This window comes from Xyrauchen texanus, chromosome 28, assembly GCF_025860055.1.
Source record: "Xyrauchen texanus isolate HMW12.3.18 chromosome 28, RBS_HiC_50CHRs, whole genome shotgun sequence".
In the NCBI taxonomy this organism is placed as follows: Eukaryota; Metazoa; Chordata; class Actinopteri; order Cypriniformes; family Catostomidae; genus Xyrauchen; species Xyrauchen texanus.
This window is the reverse complement of record NC_068303.1, coordinates 6729579-6745456: the sequence shown is the minus strand read 5'-3', so window position 1 is coordinate 6745456 and position 15878 is coordinate 6729579. Positions and strand designations below refer to the sequence as shown.

The 15878-nt window shown below is 37.0% G+C and overlaps 1 protein-coding gene across 1 annotated transcript; it reads right to left on the bottom strand.

The window, feature by feature from the left end:
- Positions 1-304: 304 nt before the first annotated feature.
- On the bottom strand, positions 305-15135 carry LOC127622166 (DBH-like monooxygenase protein 2 homolog). Its single transcript, XM_052096141.1, has 13 exons — positions 14531-15135; positions 12230-12376; positions 11154-11306; positions 7904-7987; positions 7666-7818; positions 6111-6213; positions 5821-5987; positions 5646-5737; positions 3858-3954; positions 3627-3686; positions 2379-2509; positions 2175-2283; positions 305-894 (listed from the first exon to the last, which is right to left on the bottom strand). The coding sequence occupies exons 1-13, from the start codon at positions 14801-14803 to the stop codon at positions 757-759; spliced, it is 1707 nt and encodes a 568-aa protein (XP_051952101.1). The 5' UTR covers positions 14804-15135; the 3' UTR covers positions 305-756.
- Positions 15136-15878: the final 743 nt, after the last annotated feature.

The following is a 15878-nucleotide window of genomic DNA, read 5'->3' as shown; positions in this document are numbered from 1 at the left end:
AAATTAGTGTGTGTGTGTGTGTGTGTGTGTGTGTGTGTGTGTGTGTGTGTGTGTGTGTGTGTGTGTGTGTGTGTGTGTGTGTGTGTGTGTAGAAAAATATGTAATCTGTAAAAATAGTAGTCTGTATCAGCAATGTTCTAAGATAATTGCAAGTGTGTTCACGATTTGTAAAAATCGGATTTCAACTGCGAGACTGAATTTGCTGAATATAAACTCAGTTTAAAAAAACATAAACAATTATATGGAAATCTAAAGAGTTTGATAACCAGGTGATAAAATAACTTTAGTAGTGCACATAAAATTGCATGTTGAAGAAATGTGACAGTTTATATAAAGATCATAAAACTATATTCAGCTGTATCACCTGAAGCATTTTATCTTAAAATTTTTTTATAAAAAGTCCCATTAATAAATTATTACATACAAGCTTGCTGTAATATTTGTGTTTTGTCTGTCTGTCTAGTTCTTCCATCAGATTGTCCCATTTTTGCTTCAATTTATTTTTATTTTGACACATTTCTAGTCACAATAACATCCAACTTTCTCACCACCTTGAGTAACAAATAGCATGTATAATATGTGTGTACATGTATATGGATACTGATAATTCGCCATAGTTGAATTCAACAAAATCTATGCTTTACATTTATTTGATATTTTTACTGGAAAACCAGACAAATTTATGCTAAGAATATATTATTTTAATAGATTAAGAATAGATATTAAGTGCACTACAGTATTTTGCTAATTAAAGTTTCATACGGAAGCCCATTGCATGGCTAAGCAGAGGAGCAGCGATATCCAAGCAAGAAATTTGGTGGCACAACCGCTAATGCAGGGTGCAGGCGTGTTGACTTTAAGATCAGGAATCGTCCCTATGGTGTTGTAGAAGTTCTGGAAATACACGTGCAAAAGGATGTTAGGTACAGTTAACAAGGGTCCTTCAAAAACATCACAGATGGCCAGAAATAGTGATGCCACATGCTACCTTGCCTTCCATTAAACATGTGTCATCTAACATTTTCATCAACTTTTATCAAAATGTATAACTTGAAACAAGTTATTCTGAAACAACTTCCCTTTGCAACCTGGTCTCATAGAAACACATTACTGCACCTACATTTTTGCTAAATTAATTTTACATGGCTCTTTGTGTATGCATTGTGCCAGTTATGTAGGTTTTGTTTTTTCAAACTCAATTTAGCATTACAGGGATAATTCAACCAAAGATTCTCTCATAATTTACTCACCATCATGCCATCCCAGATATGTACTGTATGACTTTCATTTTTCTGCTAAGATATCTCAGCTCTGTAGGTCCATGTAATGCGAGTAAATAGTTGCCAGAGCTTCGAAGGTCCAAAAAGCACATTAAGGCAACGTAAAAGTAATCCATAAGACTCCAGTGTTTAAATCTATATTTTCAGAAGCAATATGATAAATGTGTGTGACAAACAGATTCATATTTAAGCCCTTTTTTGTATAAATCTCCACTTTAACTTTCAAATTCTACTTTTCTTTTTGAAGGTTCACATTCTTTGTGCATATATCCACCTCTCATCCACACCTATCATATCGCTTCTGAAGATATAGATTTAACAACTGGAGTTATATGGATTACATTTATGCTACCTTTATGTGCTTTTTGGACCTTCAAAGTTCTGGCCAGTATTTAATTGCATTGAATAGACATACAGAGTAGAGATATTCTCTTAAAAATCTTCATTTGTGTTCAGCAAAAGAAAGAAAGTCAGACAAATCTGGGATGGCATGAAGGTGTGTGAATGATGAGAGTGAATTTTAGAGGGAACTATCCCTTTAACCTTTAAACCTCATCTGTTAAGATTAATATTCAACTTCCTTTTAGCGCCATTCGGTGGTAATTTCACCTCAGAACTGCCGTGATATTTGTAATGAATTATGTGTTACAACTTTGCAAAAGTCGTCACAGTCACATGATTTTCATTAGTTCGGGCAGTCTTTTTTGCTAGGTTTTAGGTTCACCTAGGCTGCATATTCGGGCCAAAAATATATTGTTTGGGGCTACTGCTGTACATAATGCAGCCTTTATAACATTACAGTACATTTCCAATAGTTGATATAGTTATTATTACATGCCATTAGTGTTAATGTAATAGAGGTTACAGCAATATTGTTGAGATATGGATACTTACATTAGAATTGGCAACTATGACAACTTGGTTGATTCTTTTCAATGTTTGTTGGTATTGATTGATAGTTGAATCATTCCAGTTCTTCTTGTACATCATAAGGACCCAGTCACTGCAAAGTTATTAAATAAATGCCACAGTCATTATTAGGGCAACACTTGTGACCTAAAAATGCATACGATGATCCAGAGTTTGTAATTGGATTACTTAGCATCTGTTGACCCCATCTCAGATTGTAAGACTCTGTGATCAGGGAAGCTCTCACAAACGCTCAAACTCATAGCTGGATAGTAATAGAGGAATGCCAAGCACATCTCATCCAAAGTTGAGAGACCCCCCTTCAGGCAGAAAAAACAACATGTCAGAGCACACATGCTAACACTGTGTTGTATTCAAAGTCAGATGCGAAACAGACTTCCAACCATAAATGCATTCCATTTCCACACGCTCAGAAGACGACATATAAAGAAACTAATGACAATGCTAGCAATTGCTTTGCAGTTATTTGCAGATTGTCCACAAAAAAGTGTCCTAGCGACTGCGAAAAATATAAACGTCGCTATGCAATGCTAGCAATTATTTTGATGCGACTGTCTACAAAGAAATCTCCCCTAACGAAAATCAAGAGCTTGTGGCAAACTTGCCACAAATTCACCACCAAAAACTTTCACATGCAAATTAACTTTGCAGCAAACTTGCAGCAAATTGTTGCCAAAGGTTTGCCAGAGGTTCACCAATACCGGCGAAGAGCTGCAAACTTCTGGCAAGTTTGCGGCTAGTTTAGGTTACTAGTGACTGCGGAAGGTAAACGTTGCTATGCAATGCTAGCATTTGTTTGCAATTGTTCGATTGTCAACAAAGAAGCCACCTCGCGACTGTGGGGGAAAAAACAATGCTAAAAATTGTTATCGTTCGTTTCGAAGCCCTTATAAAAAAATCTAAACTTGCCACAAATTTGCCATTTTTTTTATTTTCACATGCAAATGAGCTTTTGATTCCCCAAAATGTTTGTCAGAAGTTTGCAGGTCTTCGCCGGTAGTGGTGAACATCCGGAAAACCTTTGACAACAATGGATAATTTGTCGCAAGTTTGCCGTTTTCGTAAGGGAGGTGTCATATTATCAACAGAAGAACTTACTTAGTGTTTGCACACCTGTATCTGCAAACAGGTTTTATCATCATGTAATATAGCAGCTTAAACTGATATATAGATCTTATTTAAATGCAAAGTGAATGTTTGGCATCAACTGTCTATGTCTCCTGGAGTGCTGCCGTGTTGACGTGACTCCGTACATCTGTATTTCGGTGAAATCTGAGTAATAGATTTTCGCACGTCAAGTAGGTAGATTGAAAATTTGAACTTTGCGAGTTGAATGGAACAGGCTACGAAATTAATAGAAAGAGGCAGTGAAATTTTATGCTATGTCATTGTAGGTTTATACGTAAATGTACTAACCCATGTAAGTGTGCTGCGACTTTCAGTATTATAAGTACACTCCACCAGCAATTTGTCACCCTGTAAGCGAGAGAAAAAAAAAATGTGCATTCCTTTTTTTTAACTTTCCTGGTTAAACAATACCACTTTTTCAACTTGACTAATATATAAATGTTAGCGGTGCATGGAATTTTTGACATTTATGTAATATGAATAGCATGGAAAGCTGTATTCCAACTATTTAACACTTACCAGCTTCACTGTCTTAGTTTTACCCAAGTTAACCACTTCCTGGAATTCAAAATTGTAGTTTTCATCCGCAGCCAGGAGATCAATCTGTTTTCCTTCTCTGAAGAATTTAAGAGATTACAAAAAGCAGCAAAAATAAAAAGTTTGATACAGTGATTTTAGTTCACGGATGTAACCCTGATTCTCTGAGGGTAATATCTCACTGATATAAACTTATTAACTGAAAGTCTTTTCAGCAGGGATGGGTAAGTTTAACTCCTTTTTTGGAAGTCCTCGTGGTGGTGTAGTGACTTGCCTCAATCTGGGTGGCGGAGGACGAATCTCAGTTGCCTCCACATCTGAGACAGTCAATCCGCACATTTTATCACGTGGCTTGTTGAGCACATTACCATGGAGACCTAGCGTGTGTGGAGGCTTCACGCTATTCTCGCGGCATCCACGCACAATTCACCACGAACCCCACCGAGAGCGAGAACCACAATATAGCGACCACAAGCAGGTTAACCCAACGTGACTATACCTACCCTAGCAACTGGGCCAATTGGTTGCTTAGGAGACCTGGCTGGAGTCACTCAGCACGCCCTGGATTCGAACTTGTGACTTCAGGTGTGGTAGTCAGTGTCTTTACTTGCTGAGCTACCCAGACCCTCACAGTTTAACTTTTACTTGAGTTCATTTCCATACAGGTATATTCAATTTCACTTTAGTATGACAATTTGGTGTTTATTCAACATTGTTGTTTGGTCACACACACATTCCCTCACACATACAACAAAGCAGAGTTGGTCCACCCAAGTTTACCGTGTGGCCTCATGATTAACCCTTTGGTCGAGTCATCACTTTTCTCTCCTTTCCCCCGTGAGAGAAAATATATAATGAAGTATTCATATCATGGTCTGAAAACCAGTCACCACTGCGCCATCTTTGGGAATGACAATGAGCTGTGAATGGTGAAGTCTCTTCAGTGGGTCGTACAGTTGTTTTTTGGAGCGTTCTGTTGGCAAACCATAGAAAAAAACCTTTCCTTTGATTTTTTGATCGCTTTATACAGTGCATGTCATTGAAGAGACTGTACGTCTATCCCTCACAGCCTCTTTTTCATTCATGTCAAAAATCAAAGATGGCATGTGAACGCCGCTGTGAACAATGTCTATTACTTTCTTTTATAGTCTTTGTTTACATTCAATTCTATTCTTAAATAAATATTCTGGGTTCAATTTAAGTTACGCTAAATAAACAGCATTTATGGCATAATATAAAAGTTGAATCATCTAGGAGAATGCATACTCCTCTTAACAAAAAAGCAGATCTCAAGGTTACAGTGAGGCACTTACAGTGGAAGTCAATGGGGCCAATTTTTGGAGGGTTTAGAGGCAGAAAGGTAACATTTATGAGGGTAGCCTCCAAAATGAAATGAAATCTGAGATGCTTCTTTAGCTCAGCACAATCTTTGATGTTTTTGTTTTCATTTTGTTTAAACTTTGTTCTCTCTCAAAGAACCATTGCATTGTTCTTTACATATAATAGCCCAAATCCATCTTATTAATGCTCAGGAGTGACAATTGCAGCTAAACTTGTTTTTCTGAGCAAAACTGTTGCCTGTAGAAACTAACTGTCATTGCCCTGCTAAAAAAAAAAAAAGGCTCTCCCAGCCTAAACAGCAAACAGGTGACCGAAACCACTCTGAAACCAGCAAAAGAGACCAGCCTTAAACCCGTAAGCTGATTGAAGCTGTTTTGTACAGTGGTCAATATTGTCATTATTGCTGAACTGTTACACTGAGATGTTTACCTGAAGTGGCCAACTCGAACCTTCCGTCCAGCCAAGTGTGTGTGCAGCATCACAGAAAACACCTGAAGATCCTGTAAAGTTCCAGACACAACCTGTAGAACACATAACAAGACTGGATTATACAATCATCTGCTAATGCTGACACTTAATAGAATATGAGAAGTTAAACATGTACCTTTGAAATATAAGCAGTGTCACACAGACCATACGTGAGGAAAGACTTGGCTTTGGGTGGGATGGCATACCCAGGGAACACCCCGAGCCCTGTCATGAGAACAGCTGCATCATGCTGACGGAGTTTAGATGTATAATAGAATCGTAGACCTGAGTTATCAACTCGACCTGTGTGGAGAAGTGACAAAGGAGAGTCCACTTACATTGTGGTGGTCAATAGCCTCATAATGTACATTTAGTGCCACGTGATGTTTCGTAGCATAAATGACACATGATTTACATTGTAATTACCTGCCATTTGTTTTGGATTGTTGTAATGCACTTCAAGCCTATAGAGAATATTACCAACATTTCCTCCTATCGGAAGTCCTGCTACCTCAGGGAATTCAAAAGCCTAAGAGAAATGGGTAAAAAGGCAGAAATATTTTTGCTGATTTTAACAGTCAATTATAGAACCCACAAAACTTTAAAGCTCCATATTAGTCTACATTTCATGAATGAATATCTCCTATTGTGTTCCAAGGAAGAAAGTTAGCTAAATGGTTTTGGGATACATGAGGGTGAGTAAATTAAATGATTACAGATATTTCATTTTTGTGGGAACTATCCCTTTAATTAGTGAAGATATCTGTTACGTCCTAGGGCGTATCTTTCTTTTATTTTCTTGTTACATCTGTGGATGTATAAGTTGTATGTATATTGACTATACATTGTTTGTATGTTTTCTGTTATCTTCGTTGTGTTCCATGTCATCCCAACCAGGTTCATTTACATCAGCGGTGGGTAATTAAGATCGAGTGCTGAGCAGCTCTGATTGGTGCACTACCAGATGAACATGGGAAAAAAGCTGAAGTGGAAAGACTGCTAGGAGAGACGCTTTCCTCCTGCCCCCAGCGTTGATAGCCTTTGTGTTTTTCTATGCTGGTGTTAATTGGAATCTACAAGTTGTTTTCTTTGTTAAACTTAACCTAATTTAAATATTGCTCCTTTGTTGGGTGTGTGATCTTTTCCCCGTTGGTATCCACGGAAGCGGTAGAGAGGTGGGCGCCATTTTCTTTGTTTAAACCGGTTTTCTCTTGTTTATTGCTAGGTAGGGAGTAAGGCAAGATTTTTGTTGTTAATTTCTATTTCTTTGTCTGTAAGGGTAAGTAGTTTGTGCCTCCCTTTTCAGCTAGAATCATTTTGTTTGTTATTTTGGCCTGGTCCCCTCTTGAAGACTTTATGCTTCCCTGTTGTTTTGTATTTAATAGAGGACAATAAAACTTGTAAACTTTTTTTTTTTTTCATAACCTGTTGTGGTTATTGTTGGCTGGGACAGGAGTGAAGACCTCCAAACACTTTTTTTTTTTTTTTTTTTTTCCTTTAAGTTCCTTATAACTTGTTTTCTTCCTGACCCCTAGACGGGGAGGAAACGTAACAATATCACTGTCAAAATATATAAGATTAAAGATTAATATAAAAGATTCTTGAGGCACTATTTGGGGTTCCTCATATGCCACACTGGCGGAACCCTCTGAAGAACTTTGAATCTATTATTTTTACAGTGCAATGCTAATACATAGAATAAGTAAATAGAAATGGAGGTGCATCTGGAGTCGTTCAGGGATACCGGAGGAAATGTCACAAGCAGCTCTAAACTATAAAACTACAACATTTTTGACCATATACTTTAAATTATGTGATCCGTGTAGCTTGGTTAGCTACAGTTTCAAAATAGCTTACCCAACACTAGTTTATACACCAGTGCATTGTGATTGACAGGAGATGATCATCCTCCTCCCAAACTTTTGTTTATAACTTTGTTTAAAAATAAGGAAACATAGCCATTTAATGACAAGAGACTGACCCCTCCTCCAACTCCCCACACTGAAACGACCTCCACACATTTTTCATTTGTCTCTGTGTAACATTCTGCTTCAGATGGCACCGTCACACTTGGGGGGCAGCGGTACAGCAGCATGTGATGCACTAGGTCAACGTTTTGAATAAACGGCTCAATCTGGAAATGACGAGAGGAAGTCAGATGAGAACTTGAGTGATGGGTTATTTAATAGATAATCTTAATAAAGGTCATAGTCACTCACCCGATAAATGTGCTGTTTCTGATCAAAGGTCGGGGCTCTCAGGATCTTGCAGTGATAGTATGTTCGATTAGCTGGTACTTTGAACTGAAATGGTTAAAAATTGTAAAGAATAATTCACACAAACATGTTCATTCTGTCATTATTTTCTCACACTTATATGTGAGCCATTTTATGGCTCTAAATTAATTTATTTCTTCTAGAATCATGTAAATCTTTTCCATTCAATGACAGTTCATGGCAACCATTGCTGTGAAAAAACACACACAAAATAAATACCAATCATAAAAGTCATCTATATGACTTGTGTTAGATATTCTAAGCCTTCTGAAGTCACATGATACCTTTGTAGAGGACCCGGCTCACTAAATCAGTTCTCACTAACTCAATACTCTGGTCAATACTCTACTCAACGGTTCTCAGGTTAACAGCTCACTGGAGGGGAAGATTATCAGAGTAACAATTATCAGTGAATAATAGGGGTGCAGCAAAGCAATCATCTGTTTCTGTATTCAGACAGAACCGGACAAAGGGCATGCTTAAACCAGATGTGTGTCAAGACTATTATTATTAGGTTTTGTAAAAACCAAAATGAGTGAGCCAATCAGAAGCTCCTTCCTTCAGTCATGCTATCTGATAGGCTAGATTTTAGTTTTGTTTCAGCATGTTCAAGTTCACGAAACTAATGCGTTATTAAGCACTAAAATGGATATCAGCATTGTAAGCATCGACGAAGAAAAAAGGCTATCGAAACTTCAACAAGTGGCCGACATTTACAACAAAGTGTCAGAGATGTTCAATTGCAAAGAGAGATGCATGGATTTTGTGTTCCAGTAAAGGTAAGTTGATATATGCATTAAAAATCTGTGTTATTGGTACTAGGTCATAGATACTAGCTCATAGTTTCTGGTTTGTTTGAGGCTATGAAGTGGTGATCTGACAACCATGTCCTCTTGTGTTATGTCTGTTTTATAGTTCCAGAGTTTCTGAAATGTGGGAAGACTGACTCACATGTCACATGGCCTTTGATGTTGAAACTAGTAACTGGCAATCTTTTCTTTTTTTCTTTATGTTGTATGTCAAAGCAAGCTCTTCTAGCACTATAGTAAACTGTGTGATTTAATGGACATAAATATGCTCAGTTCAATATATGACAATCTTTAGTTTGTGTGATATGAGCAATATTACTGTTCTGAATTTAAAGCGATTTGGTCAAGAAGGTCGTCAATATGACAATTGTTTCCATTGACTGGTGGTTTCAAAGGCAACTATTTATATCAATAACCTTTCTGCAACATTACACATATCTGCATCTGCATGTATGTGTTTTGTTTGTGTTTCACATGCCTGGTCTGTGTCCTATTATACAGTCTATTCCCTGTCCAGCACCAGTGATATAAACAAAGACAGCAACTTAATAAGAACTTGGCAGTGTAAATAGACTGTATGCAATGAATTAGAGCAATAGAAATATGGATTTATCTCTTTTATGCATTAACTGTGTCCTTGAATGTCAGGCATTTTACTTGCGACACACTCCTTTTAAATGATTTGTTGGCTCTGTTAAATTATACAGAATGTAGTCATTATTAATAATCTACTGACACACAAACCATGGCTAGAATTGATATGTATTGGCATGCACAACACTTTTGATTTTGAAACATTTAATTCATTTCTTGAAACACGAATAAATTAAACCAACTGTCACGTTCCTGTGTTGTCTGCCCTATGTTCTCGGTTTCACATACCACACGTCATATTCCATGTCACGTTCCTTGTGATCCGGTCCGTGTTTTCTGTTTCACTCAGCACGCCATGTCACGTTTTCCTTGTTGTCCGCCCCGTGTTTCACTGTCTGTGTATAAACTACAATTCCCACAATTCCTGGACTCTCTCATTGCCTGGACTCTTCATTGTTCTCACCTGTGTCTCGTTTAGTCTTCATTGTGTTTGTGTATTTAACCCTGTTTGTTTCTCCTTACCCCTGTCGGTCTTTGTTTAATGTAGATGCCTGATGCCCAAGTTTTCCGTCGTTGTTTTCACCTCTGTTATCTCCTTGTCTGCCGTCCGTGTTCCTGTTAACTCCTTGTGTGCCTTCCGTGTTTTTGTTTACCTTTTTTCCCATCGTGGATGTTTTCCTTTGTTCATGTTTTTGTATTACCCCCTTTGTTTAATAAACCGCCGCTGCAGATAGATCCTCGTCCTGTGTCTGCCTTCACCCACAAGCGTGACACCAACCATATTTCTAAATTCAAACCACACTTCAAACTAAACAAAAATACTATCAAAAAAAAAAAAAGAAGTGGTCAAAAAACTCCAAACATTTTACTCTGTCCAACTTCTTCCACCAGCCCATATTCAAGTGACTGAAAAACTACGACAACAGGTGGAAAAATACCAATACACATTAGATCATAAATACAATTGTAAACATAAACATAACAAAAATAATCATTGAAAAATAAACCATGACCTATAGATAGTTTAACAAAAACATAATACACTTTTGTTTCATAAAACAACTTGTAAGGGATATAATTTGATGTTCCACTATATTTTTAGAGTTAGTAAATGAACTTTATTTCTACCTGATGGTGGAATCTCCAAACTGTGTGAAATTGTGACAAATTTGCATCGATATTTCAAGAAGTGAAAAACATATATGATATACAGTACATGATCTTAGTTAAAGTTACTCATGAGAACTCAGATATCTGAAGCCCACACAATAAACGAAGACTAAACCGCTGCCATCCTGTTTTAAATCACTCCGTGTGTATTTTCCTTCTTATGGTTTACATTTTAGTAATATTTGCTTCACAGACTCATATTTTTGTTATTTTGGATGTCTATTTGAAATATAATTTTATTCTTGTGCTTCTTGGATACTCAGTCTAACTACCTTTTTTATTTGTTTTGAAGTCATTATTCATGCCTGTCAGACCAGAACATTTTAATTCGACCTGTAACTCACACAAAGCTATCATATGCCTTCAGAGCACATAAGACATATTCAATACTTTGATGTTTGTTTGATTTTTGTGTGTCATTCCTTTTTGTCGTTTTTGGTCACCATGAACTTTAATTCCATCAAAAGGAACTGTTCTTTACCTTCTGTGTAACATAAAAACAGCATATGGAATGACATGATGGTGAGTCAGTGTGTTCAAATGTTCATAGTTATTACGTTTTCAGGAACAGAATATTATAAAGGCAAAAAAGAAAACAAAACATTTTAAATTTCTCTTACATTGACCATGGTCATGTTGAAAAACTTGCTGTCTGGAGCGGTGACCCGAGGCATGTACCTCAACAGGTTCACCTCCTTCGTCCCTCTTTGGGTACTGTGGTATGCGATGTCATCTGTCTGTCCGTACGCATAAATCAGCTTGATGGGAAGTGTCTAATTATAGGATGAAACAAAGAGTGTAAAATGAGGGAATTCTCAACCAGTGGAACAAGACAATTACCAGACAATGACAAAACACTGTGCCACATGCATAAAATGGAAAACAGTACATAACAAACTGCTTTTATGTACACTTTTTACTATTTCTTTATTTTATTGAATTTTTACATTGTTTTCTTGAACAGCATGTACTGTATATGTGTGTAACTATATATATATATATATATATATATATATATATATATATATATATATATATATATATATATATATTTTTTTTTTTTTTTAATTTAATGTTACTATGCTTAGGCAATATAAATCTTTTCTCTCACCATACCAAGAAAGCTAACTGAATCTTGACAGAGAGAGAGCATTTAATAGAAACGTCCTGGTCCATTGCATGGATTCACTTAAATGTTTGTGTTTGTCCTACTATGCCATAGTTACACTGTTGTTTTTTACTGGACATAACTACAGAGAAACGCTTACATATTATAAAAGAGGAGGGTTAAACTGATGGTGTTGATTTCCTCATCATTTTTAGTGTAACAGTCCTGCTCAACCCACTCCGAACAGGATTTGAACTGAGGTCTCCAGCATGGGAGGCGGGCGTGCTAATGAGAAGGCTTAAGGCTACAGGCTCTACAGCCTCTAGCACCAGTCGCTAGTTTATCTCTTGAGGCCAGGGGAGTGTGGTTTACACACTGCATTGATACTTACCAGCAGGCTCCTGTTACACTCATCCCCCTAAACATCCCTCCCATCCGGGTCACGGCACCACTGTTACCAGTAGCATCACTCGCTAGTGCTCCTCATAAGGCCAGGGGAGTGAGGTTTACACAGTGCACAGCTACCTACCAGCTGGCTGCCATTACATTAGGAATATAAAAACATACTTAATGATTAAGCTTGCTCACAGTAATTGGAAGATCATTTTCATCACAGGCCTCAATGGACCTCTGAAACTTCATGATAGTTGTCCCATCAGACTCAGTTAGAGACAGGCATTTGTAGTTCTGTTTCTGGTCAACAACAGGCATGGAGGTCCCATCAGCATGCCGGTCCTTAACACGGAAAATAAATGTTTTTACATGCCTGTATTTATGCAAAGACAGGTGCTGTTATGCTATGTTGTTGTAACCACAGTTATCTGTTTTGATCTAATGAGGAACTGACAGGAAATATCCAGTTCAAGGTCAATGACATGACACTCAATTTTATGTCCAGATCTTTTAAATTATTCAAATGAATTAAAAAGAAAAAGAATACAAAGTTCAAATGATGCAATGCAGTCAGTATGCAAGTTTTAACTGGATATAAAACATCTAATTCACACTTTATTTTTGAGATGAAAGTGGGCTGAATTATTTACTCTTTGATATGACTACTGAAACTAAGATCTGACTCCAAAATGAAACCAAGATTCCTTTATTTTCTGTCTTTAGACCCCTGGAGTCAAGATATGTGTTAACCTTGGGAGTTTCGACTTTATTGCCAAATACAATGACCTCTGTTTTGTCGTTATTTAACTGAAGGAAGTTGCGGCAAATCCAACTAGTATTAATTTCATCAGTGCACAGCACGGGGAGTCTATGGTGTTGTAGTCATGTGGCGATAAGGTTAGGTACTGTATATCTGGGTGTATGGTACACAAATTGGTTCTTTCTCATAATTTGGCCTAATGGGAGCATATAAAGGTTGAACCGGAGCGGTGCAAGAATTGAGCCTTGTGGGACACGTCAGAGATTACTCCCCAAAAATAAGCTGACAACGCAAGAAAACCGTGTTTACATGAGATTTGAAATAATCACATTATTCTCTGCTTTTGACATCAAACCGTTAAGAGACATGCGCACATTGGATAAACACCATTGAAGGTGTTAACATGCCATGCAAAATCGGCATAATGGTTCAAAGATTTACCTGTGTCCACAGGTTTATTCTTAAACCATTTATGACCTTACACCGATAAAGGAACACCGTTTATTGCTTTTACATGACCACACACGTTATCAGCTTATTCAGCATAAATTGTAAGAACGTGCACGTAAACGCACTCACTGAGATCTAGTAATACCAGCACTGATATTTTGCCAGAATCAGTATTTAGCCAAATATCATTAAGTATCTTTATGAGTGCCATCTCGGTGCTGTGATGTGGTCAGAAACCAGACTGGAAATTGTCCAAGTAGCCATTCGAGTTTAATAATTTGTTAAGCTGAATGTAAAATTTGAGATCTGTAGTTGTTTAATATGGAGTTATCAAGATTGCTTTTTTATAGGAGGTGCTTAACAACTGACGTTTTCAGTTAATTTCGTAAGTTGTTGTGGCGGGTGCTGTCTATCTCAGTGCAACATGAGGAAGTTTATATATTTATATATAATTTTTTTTTTTTTTTTAAATCAATGATATATATATATATATATATTTGTTTTGTAAACATCCATTCCAATGTCATTGATTTTCTTCCTAATAAAAGATGCACACTCGTTGCATTTGCTGTCAGAGTGCATTTCACAGGGAAGCTGTGTTAGTTAGTCTCTCTACAGTAGCAAAAAGAGTTCAAGAGTTGTTTGTTACTCGATGGTTACACAACATGACATTTTCCGTCAATTATTTTTTTGTTTTGATTTATTTTGTTTATTTGAAACCAACGTGGACACAAAGATTACTTCTTCAAACTTGACTTGTTTTAAACTAGATTTTTAAAAGATTACTTATTTTTAATTCCTCAGACAACCTTAATTTTCAATGACCTTAAACTGGACTATATCAACACTAAATTGCACAATTCTATTGAATTGTGGCTAAATATGTGCTGATTTGACCTTCTTTGCATCAGTTGCAAAACATACAGTTTGTAAACCGATTTAACAACATCTAATGATTTGTTTGATACAGATTGCATGAAGCACTTCCAGATTTTAAATGATGTCACAATTGTGATTTATGCCTCATAACAGCTTACAGCTACTGAGAAACCCAAATTTAAGGATTTACATACTGTAAGGTATATTCAACTGACTACATTTGAAAAATTTGAATAATAAATAAATAAATTAGGAACCAAAATCAAGAATGCAAAAATATATATAGCCTATATAAAATAATGTAAAAATAGAATGAAAAATAATTATTGAGGTTGGAATTAATTTAATTGACATTTATCCATCTTCATCTTACACATGTTAAAAAACTTTGCAGACTTTGAGTTTACCGTGAAGTAAATGCCCTTTGGTCCAACTCCTCCAATGACAATATCAGCTCCAGTCATTCCTCCTTTGGGGCTGAAGCCAAAACCGATCCAGCCGCTGGTGTTGATGCTGAACTCGAACGAGATGGTGCCCTGGATCTCATCAAATCCCCACTTCAGACGCACCTTGTGACTGGGGTCCAGATGCTCAGAGAAAGGGAGAAGAGGGTCTTCCTGAGCCCAGGACAACTGGACCAAGAGCAAGACCATGGGCAAGACGGGAAACAATATGCCCATATTACCTTTTCAAATAGCTGGCAAACAATTTCTAATATCGAAGATGTTACTGAAGGCTGTGCAATTGAAACTGTGCTGTAGTGTTCTGTGTTAGCACACTTTGTAACACTCCCCCTATTTGTTGTGGTGAATCGGGTTCCAGTTCACCTGTAAAAGGCATCTGACATAACAATGCGAGAGAGCGTTTGTGATAGTCACTCAAAAGGCCACAAAAAGAGCTGTAATGAATAGTCCACCGAATAGCAGCAATTTATAATTCATTATATACTTAATATTATGTAAACTAAAGCAAACATTGAGTCAGGGCCATTGCTTATTCCATGAAAAGCAAATAGAAAGGGCTATCATAAAAAATAAAAAGGACAGAGAGAACTCTCTGAGGCAGGGGTACTCAATAGGTGGACTCCAATGGAGATCTAAATCTTTATGATATCTGACACCCGGCTAAGTGATTGTGTAAGCATGCATGTATACCTGTACAATGCGCTTTATTCCTGCTATATATAGAAATGAGGAGCCGCATAAAGCCTAATTTACTGTACCTACGAGATGCACATGTGGTTATTTTAACATCAGAATATTAACATAAAAAACATTAACGTGGCGCCTTGAGACCATAACATTTTTTTCCTGTCTAAATTTAGCTTTATTAATCATCATGTTACTCGACTTTCATAATAAACAAGCGGATATTTGTTTTTATTTTGTGAAAATTAGATGTCTTCATATGCAAACAGTATTTGAATGCTTCACAGTTTTTATGTTAATTGGATGTTTGTTGTTAATAAATGGTCTATTCAGACTTATAAAGGTTTTCTCAGGGAATCACTTAGCCAGGTGTCAGATAATGTGAATGCTGGTGGCATAGTGGCTAAAGCACAGGGATGTTAATCAGAAGGTCACTGGTTTGAATCCCACAGCCACCACCATTGTGTCCTTGAGCAAAGCACTTAACTCCAGCTTGCTCCGGGGGGATTGTCCCTGTAATAATTGCACTGTAAGTTGCTTTGGATACAAGCGTCTGCCAAATGCATAAAGGTAAATATCCCTGAACCCCCATACAGTGATTTTTATG

Bases quoted from the DNA above. Each gene is read 5' to 3' on its own strand.
- LOC127622166 (XM_052096141.1), bottom strand. From the start codon at position 14,803: ATGGGCATATTGTTTCCCGTCTTGCCCATGGTCTTGCTCTTGGTCCAG. The intron at 12,377-14,530 runs GTAAACTCAAAG...TTCCGTGTTAAG, and splicing joins CAAAGGGCATTTACTTCACG to GACCGGCATGCTGATGGGAC. The intron at 11,307-12,229 runs GTGAGCAAGCTT...TCCTATAATTAG, and splicing joins AAAATGATCTTCCAATTACT to ACACTTCCCATCAAGCTGAT.